Source organism: Eulemur rufifrons, chromosome 3 (genome assembly GCF_041146395.1).
Source record: "Eulemur rufifrons isolate Redbay chromosome 3, OSU_ERuf_1, whole genome shotgun sequence".
Classification (NCBI taxonomy): domain Eukaryota; kingdom Metazoa; phylum Chordata; class Mammalia; order Primates; family Lemuridae; genus Eulemur; species Eulemur rufifrons.
The window spans coordinates 8696644-8717742 of record NC_090985.1 but is presented as its reverse complement, the minus strand read 5'-3'; the positions used below and the strand labels follow the sequence as shown (position 1 = coordinate 8717742).

The 21099-nt window shown below is 37.5% G+C and overlaps 1 protein-coding gene across 1 annotated transcript in view; it reads left to right on the top strand.

Moving 5' to 3' along the window:
- Nucleotides 1–21099, top strand: part of AGBL1 (AGBL carboxypeptidase 1) — a 439634-nt gene that overhangs the window by 327998 nt on the left and 90537 nt on the right. The window contains 3 exon segments of the mRNA XM_069465752.1: nucleotides 11143–11316; nucleotides 13019–13061; nucleotides 18941–18953. Coding sequence (XP_069321853.1) covers nucleotides 11143–11316; nucleotides 13019–13061; nucleotides 18941–18953 — 230 coding nt within the window.

Sequence of the window (21099 nt, the reverse complement as noted above, 5' to 3'; positions counted from 1 at the left end):
ATTATCTAATCTAAATACAGAGTCAGTGAGCGTTTTACCTATTTTTAAGAGAAGGTAACAATATTCATGGATAATTCCCTATACACAAGCAGAGGTTATATGACACAGAACTTTAAGAAATCTCCTATATGTCCTTTGCCCATTTTTCAGAAACTTTTCAAAAGAAGATAGACTAATGGCCAACAAATGTGAAAAAACACTCAACATCTCTAATCATCAGGGAAATGCAAATCAAAACCACAATGAGATATCACTTACCTCCAGTGAGAATGGCCTTTATCAAAAAGTCCTAAAACAATAAATTTTGGTGTGGATGCAGAGAGATAGGAACACTCATACACTGTTGGTGGGACTGCAAACCAGTGCAACCTCTGTGGAAAGTAATATGAAGATACCTCAAAGAGCTACACGGAGAACTACCATTTGATCTAGCAATCCCATTACTGGGCATCTACCCAAAAGAACAAAAGACATTCTATAAAAAAGACATCTGCACTTGAATGTTTATAGCAGCACAATTCACAATTGCAAAGATGTGGAAATAACCCAAGTGCCCATCAATACGAGTGGATTAATAAAATGTGGTATATGTATACCATGGAGTTCTACTCAGCCACAAAAAGCAATGGTGCTATAGCTCCTCTTGTATTATCCTGGATAGAGCTGGAACCCATTCTACTAAGTGAAGTATCCCAAGAATGGAAAAACAAGCACCACATGTACTCACTATCAAATTGGTATTAACTGATCAGCACTTCAGTGCACATATGGTAGTAACATTCACTGGGTGTCGGGCAGATGGGAGGGGGGAGGAGGAGAGGGGTATATACACACCTAATAGGTGTGGTGCGCGCCATCTGGGGATGGACATGCTTGAAGCTCTGACTCAGGTGGGGCAAAGGCAATATATGTAACCTAAACATTTGTACTCCCATAATATGCTGAAATAAAAAAAATTTAAAATAAATTAAAAAAATACGACTTTAGTTGCATATTTGAAATTCAAAGTGAGAAAAATATATTATCCTTATGTGGATTTTCCTAGCAGGATTTTGCTAACTTTGGGTGACTGTCAATTAACCATAACCTGAACAAATCCTTTCATCACATTCTCTTCTCTGATATTGTCAATGAAAAAACAAAAAGGCACTACTAGAACTTGGAAAATGAATACTTTATAGCTTCATACATCTCTGTTTTGTTTTGTTTTGATATACAAGGTCTCCTCTTTACCACCTGGGCTAGAGGGCAGTGGTGTGATCATAGCTCACTGCAGTCTCAAACTTCTGGGCTCAAGCGAAACTCAGCCTCCCAAATTCCTGGGATTCCACGCGTGCATTTCCTTATCTTTAAACAATACCTATTAAAATATAACAGCGGTATGAGTTATATTTTATTGGATCATTCACTTGGCATGGAGTTGGGAACAACAACAACAAAAAAAACTTGAGCCTCAAAGAACTTGAATTGCCAGTTGTGGATACCAGTGAATTGAGGAGAAATGAATTAATTTCAGGTCTTCTGCACCACTGCCTGGGAAGCATCCTGTTTTAGTGACATTTTCTACCATTGATCCTTTTAATAAATTTTCAGTTTTGAGGAGTTGAAAAGATAATAATTATTGACATTACTCATAGAATGCCAAGTATATGCCAGATACTATTCTAAGCACTGTATACATTAATTGATTTACTCTTCCGCAGTAACCCAGAATACTGCTCTATAGTTATAGCAATAGAAGGTAATTGACAAATGATTGTTGGGTGAATAGATACCTTTACTAACACCCCATTTTACATATGAGGGAATGGAAATGCAGAGATTAAGTAAATTGTCCAAGGTCTCATAGTTAGCAAGAGCTGGGATTTGAACCCCGTGGGTTCACCACCAGAATTCACACTTTTAGAATCTGACTTCAGATATCTTATATTTTAAAGCATTTCCTATATTTAAAAGAAACAGAATAATGAATCAAACTATTATACAATGTAGAATTAAAGAGACAGTGAAAGCAAGAATAAATCTTTGTTGGGAGCTTAGAAAACAGTGGGTTGTCTGAGTTTTTAAAAAAAGGGTAAGTATACAATGCAAAGAGGCTTTAAAATACAATTTTTAACTTTGGAAGATTGAGCAGAAAGACTTCTTTTTCTACAAACCTTTATTCATCAGAAAACTCCACTCTGAACAGTGTAATACTAATGATCATTATGGAGGGTACTAGGTGCTTTTCTACCTCATTCAAGGTAGATGTTATTATCCTCCCCCCACTTTTATGACAACACTGAGGGCCAGGCAGACTAAAGCCCTGCTCAAAGTTAGACTGCATAGTGTGAATCCAGAATTTATACTTTTAACCCCATGCTCAACCACACCTCTGCCACATGCTTAATCCAGAGAAAAGAGAAGACATTTGATTTTGCAGAGTCAACCCTAATAGAGGGGGCTCTTCCCTGGAAATGATCTCTGAGCTAGTGACTATCTAGTGAGTTCACAGTCAGCATATCTTTGAGAGCTCCATGTTCTTTGAATTTTGGATAACAGACAGGTCTGGGAAGAGTCAGCAGAAATTAAATGAATTAAAATGTAGCCCAGGCCTCTGAAATGAGCCTTGAAACCAGAATTACTGAATCAGAACCAGCTCTTGCCCCACCAATTATGGTTGTACCTGACTCCACTGCTACTGGACAAACGGAATTCAGTATCTATGAGGAAGTGGAAGACTCATTCTCAAGGTCACTTCTGGACTAGTCTCGAAATCCCTTCGAGGTCTTTACTGAGACCATGCCAAATGCCAGTTCCTATGCTGTGACACATATGTATGTCATCTCATTTATTCCTTATAACAACCTTAACACAGAAATGATAATTCTCCCATTTTATAGATGAAAGGCTGAAGACTCAAGAAGGTGAAATAGCTCATCTGAAGTCACACAGCAAGTCCATGGGGGAACTCAACTCTTAGCTCTAATCTGTCTGGCTCTACCCTGCTTGCCTTTAAACTTTGTGCTATGATGCGTAGTATTTAGTGTTTGTTCAGACAGTGTTCTGAGTTGCAGTGACATCTCTCTGCCCTTTAAGAGTCTTTAATATACAATCTGAAGTCTACTTTTAGAAATAAGAAAGAATCAGAAAAGAATGGAGGTTTTCCTTGGGACATATTTATAATAAATAATATTATATTGAATGACTATTACACATTGAACATATTATATCTTATTTAAACCTCTTTATGCCTCTGTGAGATAGTAATACTGGACATAAGCAATATTTTTGCTTTTTTACAGTGGTTAAGCTCTTGTGATCTGAATTAGTGTATCTCAGTTGAAATTCTGATTGTTTTTACTAGCTCTGTGACCACTGAAAAGATATTTACTTAACTTTTCTGGCCTCTGTTTTATCTCTAAAATGAGATAATAATATAATTTACCTCAAGGATTTGTGATAATTGAGTTAAAATATGTAGTAATACTCAGTAAGTAGTTAGTGAAACAATACCTATTATAATTTTGAAGTTATGGAAAATGAAGAGAAACTTAAGGTCACAGAATAAGCAGCAGGGAAAGAGTTGACTGTCCCAAGTCTTCTTTTCCCACCCAAGTTATGTCCCAGGGAGCTTTGAAGCAAGGCTCCAGTGGATCAATTCACACGTGGAGCTCATCTGTTTTCCATTCATTAACACAATAAAATGAAGAAAGAACCTCCAGTTCAAAATATGTGTCATTGCCTTCCTTCCTCTGACAAAGACTTATTTATGTGAAACCAAAAGGGAAATGAGATGATAGAATGAAAATCTACTATAAATGCCATAGTTTTGGAACCTATTATTTAACAAATAGATAACTGCCACTGAGGAGATGAAGGAAAGGATACTGCATTTCACATTATAAATCCCACGTCCACTGGGATCTAGTGAAGTGATCATAGCTAGTGAAGCTCTCCAGGGTACATGCAATTGATAGAATTTGTGGTCGCTGGTACAGGGGCTTTATTATCTAACAAATACAGGTTCATTTAATGTCAGACACCAAACCACAGATCTAGAAAGCTCAGAGAACACTAAGCAGGATAAATGCCAAAAAAACCCCCTACACCTAGGAATATTATTTTGAAGCTACAGAAAATCAAAGGTAAAGAAAAATACTGAAGAAAGCCAGAGGGAATAAAATTCTTTCCTATGGAAGAAAAAAAATTAAGAATTTCATCTGACTTCTCTTCAGAAACCATGCAAACAAGAAGAGAGAGTGGAATGAAATATTTAAAGCATTGGGAAAAAGCCCCAACCAACCTAGAATTCTACAACCTATGATATTATATTTCAAAGGTGAAGGAAAATAAAGACTTTCTCAGATAAACAAAAATTGAAGAAATTTGATGCAAAGAGACCTGCCTTGTAAGAAATACTAAAAGAGGCTCTTTAGAGAGAAGAAAAATAATATCAGTCAGGAAAATGGATCTACATAAAGAATGGGAGAGCACTGAAGAAGGAATAAGTGAATGTAAAATAAAAATTTTTATTTTTATTATTCTTAATTGATCTAATAGATAACAGTTTGAAATAATAATAGCAACAATATATTTGATTGTTTATATATGTATACACACATACACAAACATGTATAGATGCTTATATGTAAGTGAAGTGAATGACAGTAAAAATGCAAGAGGTAAGAGGGAGAAATGAGGATTATCTTGTTATTATAAGGTATCCATACTACCTGTAAAGTGGTGCACTGTTATTTTAAAGTGCACTTAGATTAGCTGCAAATGTATATTGCAAACTCTAGGACAACCACTAAAGAAAAAAATAAAAATAAAGTGATATGCTAAGAAAGGATAAAAAAATGGAATCATATAAAATGTTCTATTTAAACCACAAACAGCAGAAAAAGAGTAGAAGACAAAAATAGAAACAAGGAATAAAGGCAACAAATAGAGAATAGTAACAAATATGGTAGATAATAATCCAACTATATCAATAACTACTTTGAATGTCAGTGATCTAAATGCCCCAGTTGAAAGACAAAGATTGTCAGAGTAGATCAACCAATATGGCACAACTACATGTTGTCTATAAAAAACCCACTTTAAATACAAAAACTCATACAGATTAAAAGTAAATGGATAAAGAAAGATATACCATACTAACACTAATCAAAAGAAAGAGGGAGTAGCTGATTTAATTTTAGACAGAACAGACTGAAAAGTAAGGAAAGTTATCAGGAACAAAGAAAGGCATTACATAATGATAACAGGATCAATTCTCCAAGAAGACACATCAAAATCCTTCACCTGTATACATCTAACAACAGAGCATCAAAATACAGGAGGCAAAAGTGATAGAACTTCAGGCAATATGGTATGAGAAGCTTCCTACACAGAGATCCATAAAGAAAACATTCTTCCAGGGAATATTCAAGCAGCAGAACAGAGACAAGACACGATCAAACATTCTTCCACCTACCCAAGGACATCTACATAATTGATGCTTCTGTCACTCCCCTTTTCTGTTCTAACATTTGCCTTATCTTACATAAAATGTAGATTTTCCTGGGTCACACAAGAATATAACCATTTTTTCTCACTACTACCCCCTTGTCTTTTTTTCCTTCTATATGTCTTTAAAATGCTGAAAATTCCAAATTGCCCTTCGGGAAAATATACACAGATCTGTCTGTGATTCCTGTTTCCCTGGTGCGTCTTCAACTTTGGCGTAATAAACCTCTGGTAATCAAGGAAAAAAAAGTGATAGAACTGCAAGGAGAAACAGATGAATTCACTATCATAGTTGGATCCTTCAATACTTCTCTATCAGAAATGGACAGATCCATCAGGAAGAAAATCAGTAAGGACACAGTTGAATTCAACAACACCATCAATAACTGGATATAATTGACATCTATAGAATACGTCATCTATTAATGGCATAATACATATTTTTTCAAGCTCACATGGAACATTTACCAAGATAGGCCACATTATGGACCATAAAACATACTTTAAACTTAAAAGAATAGAAATCATACAATATCTGCTCTCAGACACAATCAAATTAGACTAGAAATCAATGACAGAAAGATAATTGGAAAATTCCAAAACAGGTGGAGGTTAAACAACACACTTCTAAATAACACGAGTGAGAGAAGAATTCTCAAGAGAAATTAGAACGTATTTTGAATTAAATGAAAATGAAAACACAACTTGTCAAAATTTGTGTAATGAAGCAAAAGCAATACTTAGAGGGATATTTATAGTGTCACATGCATATCTTAGAAAAGGGAAAAGATCTAAAATCAATCATCTAAGCTTCCATCTTAGGAAACTAGAAAAAGAAGAGCAAATTAAGTCCAAAGTAAGCAGAAAGAAAGAAAAAAATAGAGCAGATCAAAACATCATTTTGTACATCTTAAATATATATAATTTTTTTTATTTCAGCATATTTTGGGGGTACGAACATTTAGGTTACATATCTTGCCTTTGCCCCACCTGAGTCAGATCATCAAGTATGTCCATCCCCCAGACGGTGCGCACTGTACCCATTAGGTATGTATATACTCATCCCCTCCTCTCCTCTCCCATCTGCCCAACATCTGATGAATGTTACTACTAAATGTGCACTTAAGTGTTGATCAGTTAATACCAATTTGATGGTGAGTATATGTGGTGCTTGTTTTTCCATTCTTGTGATACTTCACTTAGAATGGGTTCCAGCTCTATCCAGGATAATACAAGAGCTGTTAGATCACCATTCTTTTTTGTGGCTACCCGAAGGATCAAAAGACATTCTATAAAAAAGACATCTGCATTCAAATGTTTATAGCAGCACAATTCATAATTGCAAAGATGTGGAAACAACCCAAGTGCCCATCAATACAGGAGTGGATTAATAAAATATATACAATTTTTGTTTGTCAAAAATATAGCAGAAATCAATGAGGTATAAAATAGGAAATCAAAAGAGAAAATCAATGAATCTAAATATGGTTATTTGAAATATATTATAAAATCAATAAGCTTCTAGCCATTCTAACTAGGAAAAAAGAGAGAGGACACAAATTACTAATATCAGAAATAAAACATTGGAAATAACTACAGATCCCATGGACATTAAAACAATTGTACTGGAAATTATACCAATGCCATAAGACAAAGAAAGGAAATAAAGGCATACTGATTGGAAGTATGAAATGAAACTGTTTTTGTTCACGATGTTGTGATCATCTATGTAGAAAATCTGGAAAAATTGACAAAAATAACCCCAACAGTTCCTGAGACCAATAAGTGATGATGGAAAGGTGGTGTCACACAAGGATAATATACAAAATTCAGTTGCTTCCCTGTATACTAGTAATGAACAAGTGGACATTAAAATTAAAAACATAGTACCATTTACATTAGCACCCCTAAAATGAAATACTTAGTTATAAATCTGACAAAATATGAATAAGAACTACATAAGTAAAACTACAAAACTCTGATGAACAAAATTAAAAAAAAACTAAATAAATGGAGAGAGATTCATGTTCATGGATAGGAAGACTCAATATTGTCAAGATGTCAGTTATTCTCAAATTATCTATAGATTCAATGCAATCTCAATCAAAATACCAGCAAGTTATTTTGTAGGCATCAGAAAACTTATTTTAAAGTTTATATAGAGAGACAAAATTCTCTGCACAGCAAACACAATATAAAGGAGAAGGACAATGTTGGAGGACTGACACTACCCAACTTCATGACTTCCTATAAAGCTGTAGTATACAAGGCAGTGTGGCCTTGCTGAAAGAATAGAGATAGACAAATGGAGCAGAATAGAGAGCCCAGTAATAGAACGACATAAATATTGTCAACTGATCTTTGACAAAGGAGCAAAGGAAATACAATGGAGCAAAGAGTCTTTTCAACAAATGGTGCTGGTTATCCACATGCAAAAAAAAAAAAAAAAAAAGAATCTAGACAAAGACCTTAAACCCTTCACAAAGATTAACTCCAAATGGATCACAGACTTAGTATAAAATGCAAAATGATAAAACTATACGATAATATGGGAGAAAATCTAGATGACCTTGGGCTTGGCAATGCCTTTTTAGATATGACACTTAAAACATAATCTATAAAAGAAAGAATTGATAAGCTGAACTTTATTAAAATTAAAAATTTTATGCTCTATGAAAGGACACTGTAAAGAGAATTAAAAGATGGGTCACAGACTGGAAGGAAATATTTTGCAGATGACATCTATTAAAGGACTGGTATCTGGAACAACAGAGTTTATATAAGAACTCAGAGTTTGTATGAAAAACACAAAACTCAATAATAAGAAAACATAAAATTTGATTAAAAAATAGGCCAAAGATCTGAAAAGACACCTCACTCAGCATGATCTACAGGTAGCAAATAGTGTATGAAAAGATGCTCCACATTACATGTAATCAGAGAAATACATATTAAAACAACAATATGCTCTCATTGCATACCTGTTAGAATGGCCAAAATCGAGAATGCCAACAGCATCAAATGCTGGCAAGGATGTGGAGCAACTGTACCTCTCTTTTACTGTGGGTGGGAATGCAAAATGGCATAGGCACTTTGGAAGACAGTTTGGTGATTTCTTACAAAACTAAACATACTCTTACCATATAATCCAGTAATCTCACTCTTTGAAATTTACCTAAAAGAAGTGAAAACTTATTTCTACGCACACACACACACACAAACCCTGCACATAGATGTTAATAGCAGCTTTATTTATAATTGCCAAAACTGAGAGGCAATCAAGACATCCTTCAGTAAGTGAATGAATAAGTAAACTGTGGTACATCTAGATGGTAAAATATAATTCATCACTAAAAAGAAAGAACTATCAAGCCAGGAAAAGACACAGAGGAAACTTAATTTGATATTACTAACCAAAAGAAGCCAATCTGGAAAGGCTACATACTATATAATTCCAACTATATGACATTCTAGAAAAAGCAAAACTATAGAGGCCATAAACAGATCAGTGGTTGCCAGGAGTTTGCTGGAAGAAAAAAAGGGGGGATGAATAGGTGGAGCACAGAGTATTTGTAGGGCAGTGAAATCATTCTGTATGATACTATAATGTTGGATACACATCACCTATACATTTGTCCAAACCCACAGGACATATAACACCAAAATGAGCCCTAAGTTATACTATGGACTTTAGGTAATGATGATGTGTCAGTGCAGGTTCATCAGTTACAACGAATGTACCACTCTGCTGGGGGATGTTAATAATGGGAGAGGCCATTCCACATACCCCGTACTCCCATATATGAACACCTCTGTACCTTCCACTCAATTTTACTGTTGAACCTAAAACTGCTCCAAAAAACTCTTTTTTATATATTAAAAGAGACACAAATTACAAAATAAAAAAATAAGTTCACTTAAGTAAGAAAGAGGAGATCATTTAAATGGTGCAAGAGTAAACTTTCTGCAACAGAATGAAACATGGATATTCTCAATCACTGGAGTTGTAGTATATATACATAGTGTATTTATGTCTATTTAAGCAGTTACTTAAGGGTTTGGACTAGCAAATTCTATTTATTTCAACATATAATTATGGAGTACCCTCTATGAGCAACACACTGCTCAATGTGCAGAGATTTTCCTGTGAATAAGACACAGATCTGCCCTCAGGGAACTTCTAGGCTGCCAAGAAGGTCGAAAATAAACAACTAATATATATCCAATAATTTAATTGCAATTGTGATGAATATTTGGAAGGAAAACAAATGGGGTCAGGAATTCAGGGAGGAAAGGAGAAGAGTGGAAATGATGAAATCAATTAGGATTTCATTGAGGCAATTGCAGAAACTCAAGTGAGAAAAATATTAGCATTTCATTTTCCTTTGTCAAATGATCTGTAGGTCTGGAGGCTATGTGGGAACTTAGAGATGATGGTAAATTGTATTAATAATTATGTTATATACTTATATATAATATAATTCATATGTTAATATATACTTATATATAATATAATTCATAATATAATTAATAATTATATAATGTAATTAAGTTATATTAAACATGAGGAAAGTAAGTACCAGGGAGATTCATAGATTTGTTCAATGTTCTAGAAATTAACAAAACAACACTTCTTTATAAATAATTTTTTCATTCGTATTCTCATCAATTTGTTTATGCTTCTCTACCTTCTTCCCACAATTGTCTAAAAGCCTAAAGGTTCGCTGTTTAATGTACATAACTTTATGTTACATGTTAGTTTGTGTATATTCTGTCAAGACTGGAAAACCCTTCCTGTTAATGTGACAAGTCTGGGTCTATCTAAGTGCAGTACTTCTGCTGATCCAAGAACTATCAACTCTGAGTCATCATCCCCTGGGGAGGAGGTCCAGTGGCTGGACGCCCCCTCTCTGTCAGTCAAAGTGACAAGAGTCTACAGATGACTTCTAAATGGAGATGAAGTGGTTATAAATAAAACATTTTTACCCCAGGAAAAGGTGGGGCATTTGAACCCAGAGAGGATGGATTTAGGAATATTATAATTCGTTCAGCCTCAGATTTGTGGCTTAGAGGTTAAGACTAACATGTTCGTTTTGGCCATCACATACTTGTAGGAAACAAGGGAACTTTATATGTGCTCCTGCTTAAGAATCATCGCTGGCCCCTAGGACCTTCTGAGATAAGTGAAGAGTCCCTAGTCTGACCCTGCTAAGAAACAGTGAAGCTGGAAAGAATGGATGGAGTCACTCTTTAAATTACAATCCCCTGTGAAATCTGTGGCTTTTCATAGGCTCAGTTCATCCACGTATGAGGCAGAATGTATGCACGCAGCACAGGTCCACAGCAATGCAGAAAGTGGCCTTCAGAGATTATGGTCTTTGAAGTTGGCCAGGTTGGCGTTGGATCCCACTCTGGATGCTTTATAGTTGTGGGACTTAAGCTATTTATTTATAACTTTTCTAAGCCTCAGTTTCCTCCTCTGAAAAGCAATAAAAAATTTGGCATCTATTTTGTACAGTCAATAAACGATTCGTAGTAACGTATTTTAAGTATTTATACATAGAGATGCTTAGTAAATATTGAGAAGCTATTTTTTATGATGAATATTTCCAATCACTGGCGACTGATCACTGTTTTTTCTTTTTGTAGACTCTTCCCAAAATTCTTGATAAGCTAGCGCCAGCATTCACAATGAGCAGCTGCAGCTTCCTCGTGGAGAAATCTCGAGCCTCCACGGCCCGGGTAGTGGTGTGGAGAGAGATGGGGGTGTCCAGAAGCTACACCATGGAAAGCAGCTACTGTGGCTGCAACCAGGGCCCGTACCAGGTATGTGAACTGCAGGATACCCATACTTGCTGTTCGGCAGCAATACCCGGAAATGGTAAGTTCTAATAGGCCCCTCATTCCTGCTTTCTCACCTGAAAGGGGAAGAAGCCTCCAAGTGGAGTCTGACCTCACTACCTTGTCTTGAAAAATTGGTTCAATGACTGCCTTTACCTTCAGCATCATCTGTGTTGATCCTGGAAGCAATGCATGCGTGCCTTCCAATTTGGTTCCTTCATCAGCTGCCCTCACCAGCAAGCAGCAGGGAGCCTCCCTTTGATGTGCAACTCCAACTTTTATAGAATCTCTGTCTGCCTGGCTGTATTCTATGCATGAAAATCTGTTGTTGCCTTTTGCAACCAGTGTACTAGTCCCATATGCATCATAAATGGCATAGCTTGGTCTATAGATACTGTCAATACATATATCTATTGTGTTTCTCTGTCTTCTGTGCCAATCTAAATCTGCAGCTCTCTGTGTTACCCTGCTGTCTCCAGAGCACAAAAAAGTGTGTGTTTGTGACATGGGTCTCCTAGAATGAGTGGGTCTCGTATGACCCTGTATGCTAGTGTCAAGGGAAAGTGCTCTTGTATAAATCACATTCTTTCTACAGCTATATTAACTGCATGAGCAGCTGGATAGCTGCTGCAGCAGGCTGTCCTGGCTGCTCTTCCCACTCCCCCATAGAGGAGCATAAATAAGGGACATTTTGACAGTGCCAGGGTAATAGACTCTTGTAAATTTCTTAGGCAAGCTGACAGACTACTCCTTGGTGACTTCCATTAAACCCCAAGAATACCTGTACCTCACCAGTGTTAAGCTCATTGTGTTGGCTTTAATACTGTCCTGGAACAGCCAGGAAGCACTTGGCACCTATGCAATCCTGAGCTTGTAGAAATCTGTTAGTTATCAATGGGATTTCAAGGAGTAACAGATGAAGAACATTATCTAACTTCCCACCCAAAGAGTTTTTTTTACTCAGGGCTACTGAAAACTCATTTTGACTCATTATTTCTTTCAAATAGCCACTTAGTCTAAACAGTCACTTTAAAGAATAATTTTGTTACCAAATTAATAAATCAGTAGGCCGAATTAATCCTATTTACCCACACTAATGTAGATGCAGAATAAGAAGAGTAGATATCATTGGATGGACATGGGATTGGCCACCATAGATCTCACTCTTCCACTAACCAACAGTGTTGAAAGCTACTTACCACTGTGAATCTATGTTTCGTATGTCAAAGGCAGATATTAACGACGATTCTTCTACTTCCTGCCATACAAGATCTTTGTGAAGGCTGAAAGAAAACACATATATGAATGTCTTGGAGGTTATATCATCAGCAATCTGCTCACTCTCTTGTCATTCAAAACCTAAAACATTGGGAAAATAAGCCTGGAATATTGTGACCTAAGGCCTTATGGATATAGGTTTGTGTCTCTCTAGCTGCAAGCCTCTTGATGGAAGCGAGCCAGTCATTTGTTTAAAAGACAACTCCATGCAGGCCTTCACAGATTTATTGGATTGGTGACTTTTATTGACTTTGTTTCTCCAAGTACCAACTCAGACTAACAGCTTCTAGTCACATAAGTATCAATGCCATTCACTATAAATCAGCTGGAAACTCAGTGCTTTGAAGCTGTTTGAAAACTAAATGACTCATAGGTTCAGGCCCTCACCAACTCTCTATCTTCTATGCAATGTACATAGTGGCTGTTGGCAATGACAAAAAATGAAAGAGGTTCACCCAATAGGACAGCTTTCAGGTACTGGCACAGCATTTATCTTGTGAAATTTTCCACTTGGTTTTTGCATGGGGTCTCTAGAAGGAAGACTGGAGAGAGAACTGGCTAGAGAAAACACAAACAGTGCCAGACCTGATTTTGGTTCAACAATCCCATTCTCAATATGAAACACCTTTCTGAATGGATTGGTTTTCTCCTTCCTTTTGTTTTCCCGTCCTTACAAACATTGTTTAGTAACTGAGCAGAATTGCAGACAGTGAGAGAGGGAATGGTGAGTAATTTTACACATGGGGGTGCCCACCCCATGGGACGGAAGCCAGCCCAGAGTTGGGTGTTTTGGTGATTTTTATTTGAGGTATATAATGAAGTTCATGAGCTATAAAGCAGTATAGAAATTTCCATCCTGAACATATTGCAAATGATTTTTGTACATTGGGAAGCTGAGTCCCAATTGAGTCTTGAGGTTATTATTCTAAGGTCATCTTTCCATTTTTTGTTTAGCATTACCATTTATCCAAAAGATGGAGGAACCTTAAATACACCCATGAGGGGCATTCCTTCCTTCCTTCATAAGAATATAAATATTTTTGCAGTTTCTCTGGTTAACACGACTTTAAAGTAGTTCCAATCATTTCTCCCCCAGCACACTAAGTACCTGATTTGTTAGTATTGAAATGAAATATCATTTCTTACAGTGACATTTATGTTGGAGCTCCTTTAAAGAACATAAGCTATTACCTTCAAATAATTATTATTAATATGATATTTTCTCTTCTATTTTCCATTCTATAGTAGGCTAATTTAAAAAAAAAATTCTCCTGCTTTAGTTTCTTTGGGATATAGTCTCTGCTGATAGGTCATACGCTTAGATCTATAATTTGTATTTAATGTGGAAATCCCACCCACTGAGAGATTTACTTTACCTATTAGGGACTGGCCCAAAGCTATTGAGGCTGTTGAGAGAAAAGCCAAAATGGAATGATGCATCCTTTTGGGGCTCATTTTTTAGAGGCATCCAGTCTATGTGGACAGCTGTGTGCTGAGTGTTTGTGACCTGAGGTCACATACATGTTGTGTTTGTACATACAAAGGCATGTGGCTGGGCCCCAGGAGCTGCTGGTGGCTTAGGAGGATGATGTGAGTACTTCCACCTAAGCAGGCTGTCGACTTGCTCCTTGGCAATGTGCTAACTTGTGGGATAGCAAAGTGGTTCTTAGTCAGAGAAAGGCAGAAGATGGGGACTCAGCTGAGGTTTGAAGAGTGACCCAATTGGTGTTTAAATTCTCTATACCCACAAGCTACCTCCCCTGTACTGCAAGCCCTCTGTGCAATCTGTCCTCTCCAACCCCACAGAGGGATCTTGCACTAACACAAATCTGTTCAAGGCACAGTACTGCCCACAACCCCTTCCAAGTGTCTTTATTATGTGTAGATAAAATCCACCTCCTGATCTTGACATGTGAGGCCTTTTACAATCTCTTCTTTTATCTATCTGTCTATCTACATATATTTTTCAGTGCTTAGTATAGTATAGGGTAGGTACTAAAAATGTGTGATGACTGACAAATGAATGAATGAATAAGTGAACAAATGAATAAATGGCAATTTCCAGGTTGTCAAATGATTATCCTTTCTGTCATGGGTAACTAGAAAAGGGGAAGAAATCACTATGGTACAAATGTGATCAGAAGCCATTCTAAGATGGATATTTAAGAGTTGGTGCAATGGGCGGAAATGGAAACTGTGTGGGTGGGAAAGGGGAAAGCCTAAGAATGTAGTGCTGAGACCTCTCAGACCTGTCACTAGATACATGATTTGAGAGCATCCAGTGGAATCTTTCCCAGAGTAAGGCAATTCTAGTCCAGGTGTGGAATCTCTCGTGGCCACATTCTAATATCATGATGATTAGGCAGAAAGACTTCATCCGTACACATGGTGGATATTGCAGTCCACCCTCTAGATCTCTCCTTAGGACCCAGATACTCATTTCCCCTGGTTGTTCACAGCCTTGTCCATCACCAGGAATTGCCTGTAGCTGAAGGAAGCTGCCTTGCCCAAAGCTATGGCTTCTCCCTACAGGCAGCCTGTATCCAATGGCTGGTCTATGTGGGGGGTACAAAGGCCTGGCCTCCTTGCCTCAGTTCAGACAACTCCAAAGGGCTATTCCAGCTCTAGTGCTCCCTGTAGGATCAGCTGGGACCTCTGCTGCAATTGCATTGCGGTTCAACTTCCTCTGCCCAATTCTGCTTTCCTCATCACTCACAGATAGAGTTACAGCAAGTACTCCCTGTAAGTCCTTCTACATGCAAATCTCAGAGTTTCAGAGGCTATTTCCCAGGGTAAACAACTTATAATAGCATCAAAAGGGATTAAATTGGAAAACATAAATGTTGGAACTAAGCACTTAAACTGTTAAGATGGTTTGATAGGGAGGAATTTTATAGGAAATTCAATTATCTGAACTCAGCATTCAAGGCTCCCAGTCCCAGTGTTGGTTTTTGTTTTTGTTTTTGTTTTTTTTTTCCATTAATACTCCACTTGCCTCAGCTGTTCAGGGAACAAAGCTCCCCCAGCTCCTCCTCACAGAACCAGAGATTGCAGCACTGCAGCTCAGGGCAGGTCTTACAGTGGTCTGGAATGTAGGCTGGGTGTATTAGCTTCCTGTGGCTGCCACAACAAATTACCACAAACTGAATGGCTTAAAACAACATAAATTTGTTCTCTCACAGCTCTGGAGCCTACAAGTCTGAAATCAAGGTGGCAGCAGTGCCGCGTTCTCTTTAATGGCGTCTGTTCTGTGCCTTTCGCACAGCTTCCGGTATTGTCAGAAATCCTTGGCGTCCTTTGGCTTGTAGACATATAACTCCAGTATCTTCTTTTGTGGCCTTCTCCACCTGTGTGCCTCTGTCTCTGTGTGTCTCCTTCTTATAGGGACACCAGTCGTATTGGCTTAAGGGCCCACCCTACTCCAGTACTACCTCGTCTCAGCTAATTAAATCTGCAGTAACCCTATTTCCTTATCACATTCTGAGGCTCTGAGAAGGAGATGAATTTTTGGGTTGGGGAGGACACGATTCATCCTAATACATGAATATGCTGGTCATGCAACAAGGCATAGAGTATGTAGACCCAAGAGTTAAGGAGAGGTCTTTATTCCTGTCTTCATATTACTGTGCTGTGAATCCCTGAATATGTTGTAACAGTTCTTGTTTTCTCTCTACCTCGTGATGAGGAAAATAAGAAGGTTTGGAGTTTCTTGGAACATCTTGGAAGACAAGTCTGAAAGCCATGCTATGTATGACAGGTGCTGATTAACTGCTTGGGTATTATAATATGCAATATTAAAGTAGCAATAATGATGATAAACATATCTGTTGTATTACTGTGTGCTAAGGCATTTACATATATTAAATTAGTCTATATCTGATACTGTACGACAAAGCACCACAGAATCAGTTTTCATTATTATTACTATCATTATTCCTATTACATAAATGAGGACACTTAGGCAGAGAAGTTAAGTCATTCACTCAAGGTCCCACAGCTAGTAAGTTTCAGAGCCAGGATTGAAGCCAGGCAGGTCTGGTGCTGGGATCTTTGCTTTCACTCCCATGCTTTCTGCCTAGTAGGATGTGGCTGGTGAAAGAGGACCTGGGCTTTGGAAACAGGAAACTCAACTTCCACAGTTGGCTGCCATTAAGCAGATCTGTTGCAGCAGGTGAGCCTCTTAACCTCTTTGGGTCAATGTTTTCTTATTTATAAATAGAAGACAGAATTGGAAGTAAGAGATGGGCATGGTTTCTGCTAAATGATGCTTGACAAAGTCTGCCTTTGCTGGATATTCAAGGGACTTGTGGATCACTTAGACCAGGGTGACCCAGCAGAATTGTGAGGCCCCTACAAATCTGCAATTTGTGAGTATGCACATCTTTCTAGAGGAAGAGTGCTCTACTTTTAGCCCCAATTAGCTAGTTCTCAAGCTGTTCTATCCACCATTCCTCCCTGCCTCCTTGTCATCCTGTCCTGGCTGGTCTTTATTTTACCTTTCCAGAGTATACAAAGAGGTCTGAGAGGAATGTGACACATATGAAATAGCAGCCTTCAACCAGCAGGGGGAACGGGGAGCACAGCATGTCTTCAGTAAAACAACAAATTTAAGCTTGTGTCAGGTGACCTCCTATGTTGCTTCCTATCCTCATTTCATTTTCTAGTGAACTTCTCTCCTTGCTTGTCCCATCAGAGAACCAGAACCATTGCTCTCATGCAGCTCTCTGGACTTGCAAAGCCTGAAAGGAGGACATCACTCTTCTGCAAAAGTGTCCTAAGCTGCAGAATTAGCTCTGTGCCAGGGCATATACATACACACATTCTTTCTTTCTCTAAAACACACATGTGTATGAGTGTGTATCACAGGTATATACACAAACATGGAGGGCAATGGTTCTCAATCGTAGATTCATACAGGGAAGCGTAGCTTATTGTTCAGTGTGGGCTCCTATGTTTCTGTGTTCCTTAGAGTTCCAAGGAGAGCTCTGTATTTTGCTTTTGTGACCTTGAGACAGTTCCTGACCTTTATGAGCTTTAGTGGTAAACATGATGTTCTTCATACCTCATACTTCATGGAGATGCTATAAAAATTGAAAAAGCTATTGCCTGTAAAATATTTATCACTATTTCTGTAGTAAAACTCCATACATGTTTACTGGTTGTATTATTAATTGTAAGAATTATTAATGGTTTTTTTTTAATCTTAGATAAAGGCACAAAGACTTTAACTCTTAACCATAATTATCTTATTAAGATCTTTTCTATTAGAACCTTTGGGGTTTGAGATTAGGACTCTGAGATTTTATAAACTCTAATATGCAACCAAGGTTGAAAACCACAGATTTTGGGCTTTTATTGACACTGATATTCATATACCTACATTTACAGACTTAGCTATATCAAAGCGATTTTTCTACATGTGTCATTTAGACATTTCCTTTATTATCTACCCATTTATTTTATTTATCAAACTTTTTATGTGGTGTAATGTATATTATAGCCAATTCATATGAGAGGTCTCAAAGAGAAGGAGAAGGGGAGAATTTGTGAGCCTCCTTCTAGGGGAAGAGAAAGGAAGGAGTGAGGAAAGGAGGGCAGGACAGGAAACAGATTTAAATTTCTCAAACTTCTGCATAGCCAAGGAAACTATCATTAGAGCAGATAGACAACCTACAGAATGGGAGAAAATACTTGCTTTCTACACATCCGATAAAGGGCTGATAACAAGAATCTATATAAAACTTAAGAAAAATCCACAAGAAAAATCAAACAACCCCATCAATAAATAGGCAAAGGGCATGAACAGAAACTGTTCAGAAGAAGACAAATGACCAGCAAACATATAAAGAAGTGCTCAACATCTCTAATCATCAGGGAAATGCAAATCAAAACTACAAGGAGATGTCACCTAACTCCAATGAGAATGGCCTTTATCAAAAAGTCCCAAAACAACAAATGCTGACGTGGATGTGGAGATACTGGAATACTCTTATACACTACTGGTGGGACTGCAAATTAGTACAACCCCTGTGGAAAGTAATTTGGAGATACCTCAAAGAGCTAAAAATAGAAATATCATTTGATTCAGCAATCCCTCTAACCAGGCATCTATCCAAAGGAAAAAAAGACATTCTATAATAAAGACATTTGCACTAGAATGTTTATAGCAGCACAATTCGCAATCACAAAGATGTGGAAACAACCCAAGTGCCCAACAATACATGAGTGGATTAATAAAATGTGGTCTATGTATACCATGGAATACTACTCAACTACAAAAAGCAATGATGAACTAGCACCTCTTATATTATCCTGGATAAAGCATGAGCCCATCCTTTGAAGTGAGGTATCACAAGATGGAAAAACATGCACCACATGTACTCGCCACAAGATTAGTACTAACTGACCAACACTAAGGTGTTCACAAGGTAGTTATACTCATTGGGTGCCAGTCAGGTGTAGGGGGGCGGTAAACCCACAATTAATGGAAGCGGAGTGCACTGTATGGGAGAAGGACACGCTTGTAGCTGTCTTGGGCAAGGCAGATGCATTTCATGTAACAAAAATGTTTGTACCCCCATAATATCCTGAATTTAAATTAATTAATTAATTAATTTCCCCAAAGACAGTTGCATTTAAAAGCCTATTCTAATCATGAGCACAACTCAGGAATGTATTTGGGATCACTATTCTCAAATCGCTTCCTTATTCTATCGGCAGCCATATATAGGAATATAATTCCTTTCTGGGCTTTGAATGGCAGGGGAGGTGTCTTACTTTCATTAATATACCCTGAGAATGTGCATAAGAACCACCTGGGAGCTTATACAATGCAAATTTCTGAACTGTGTGTCCAGAGATTTGTTGATCTAGGGTTTGGCCCAGGAATCTGCATTTTATCAAGCACCCTTGGACATTCAGAGCCTAGTGGCCCAGGGGCCAGTCATTGAGACACTGAGGCAGGATACCCAGTCCAGATGTAAGAGGTAAGATTGTTTTGAAACAAGATTTTATTTTTCTTTTCTTGTTCATCATCATCTTTTGGGGTACAGAGAATTTCCCATGGCTTTTGTCATAAAATCTTAAATTCTCCCTTTGCCCCCATCTTTTATTTATTTATTTTTAAATCTGTGCCTTTAGGTAATTGACTTAGTTCTACTATATGAGTTGTATTTTAAAGCTGCCTAATATCCCATTGAGAGGTTAAAGATGTTTTTGTTTCCTTGTTTTCCCTACCTCCTAGAACACCCTGAGGTCAGGATTTCTCAAATTGACATCTTGGAACTGTTTTCTTATGTGGGCTTTTAAGAGTCTAGGAACAGATATATGTAAAATTATTTGTTTGGCTATGTGTACAGTTTTGGGGGGAGAGTACCTATAGTTTTTAAAAAGGTGGGTGACCCCTAAAAAAGAGTAAGAGCTCATGCCTTGGTTTATTGATTCCAAGATCTCTAGAGGGCTCTTCACAGCTTCATAGTTTTGCTCTTAAATCAGCTGCAGAAAGTGCTTGGCTTGACTTTGTGAAAATCAAGTGGAATCTGTAAATCGCTGACTATTTCTACCCACTTATTAATTAACAGGAGAACAATGATGCATCTCATTAAATGTGTATTGGATTAACTTCAGTCTAAATCTTCTGTGATGACCTAGGACACTAATCTCAGGATGCTCTTTCTCACAGGTGGTTGTTTAGTCTCTGCAGCAGTAGCAACAGCACCTGGGATGGGTTAGAAATACAGACTCTTGGGCCCCTCCCATTGAATTAGCATTTTAACCAGATCCCCAGGTGATTCCTGTTCTCAGGAGAGTTTGAGTACCCTTGGTGCTGAGGGAGGCAGGCAGGTAGATTGGAAGAGAGGTCAAGAGGTTGGGGAGCTCTAACTTTTCTGCAAAGGCAGAAAATTCTTCCCAGCTAGAATGAGATGCTATAAGTGAATATGATATAAAATTTGAAAGTAATCCCGAACATGAGACAGCTTTTTGATCTATGCCAACATTCTAATGAACTGTCTTTTTGTTTTCTGGTTTTTGTTTTTTTTTTTAAATCACACCCATACTCTCTAACATCTTTCTACTTCCTAGGGCTTAGAAAATAGAATGACAATTTTTCAAATGCCTGTTTTGCCATTGGAAAGCCACTTCATTCTTTTGTAGATACAAATATAAAATCCAGGTGCTAAACTGTCATTTTAGTGTAAGTACTACTTGGACAATTGATGTCGATATTCTCTCCTTTCGTATTAACTGTGATTCAACAAGTGTGGTTTTGTTTTCATTTAGCCTCTTTGTATATGAACTCAAAGCACACTATGAGCAGTTTATTAACTCACTGCAGGCTTAATGATATAGTGAAATATTGTTCTCACGCTGTAACCCTTAGTTCCATAATGTCTGTCAGCATTGTGATGGAATATTAAAAGGAATTAAATAAAAATCAAGAGGCAGAGATGCTAATAAGGTTGCCAGCAGGGGCCTTCCTAGTACTGC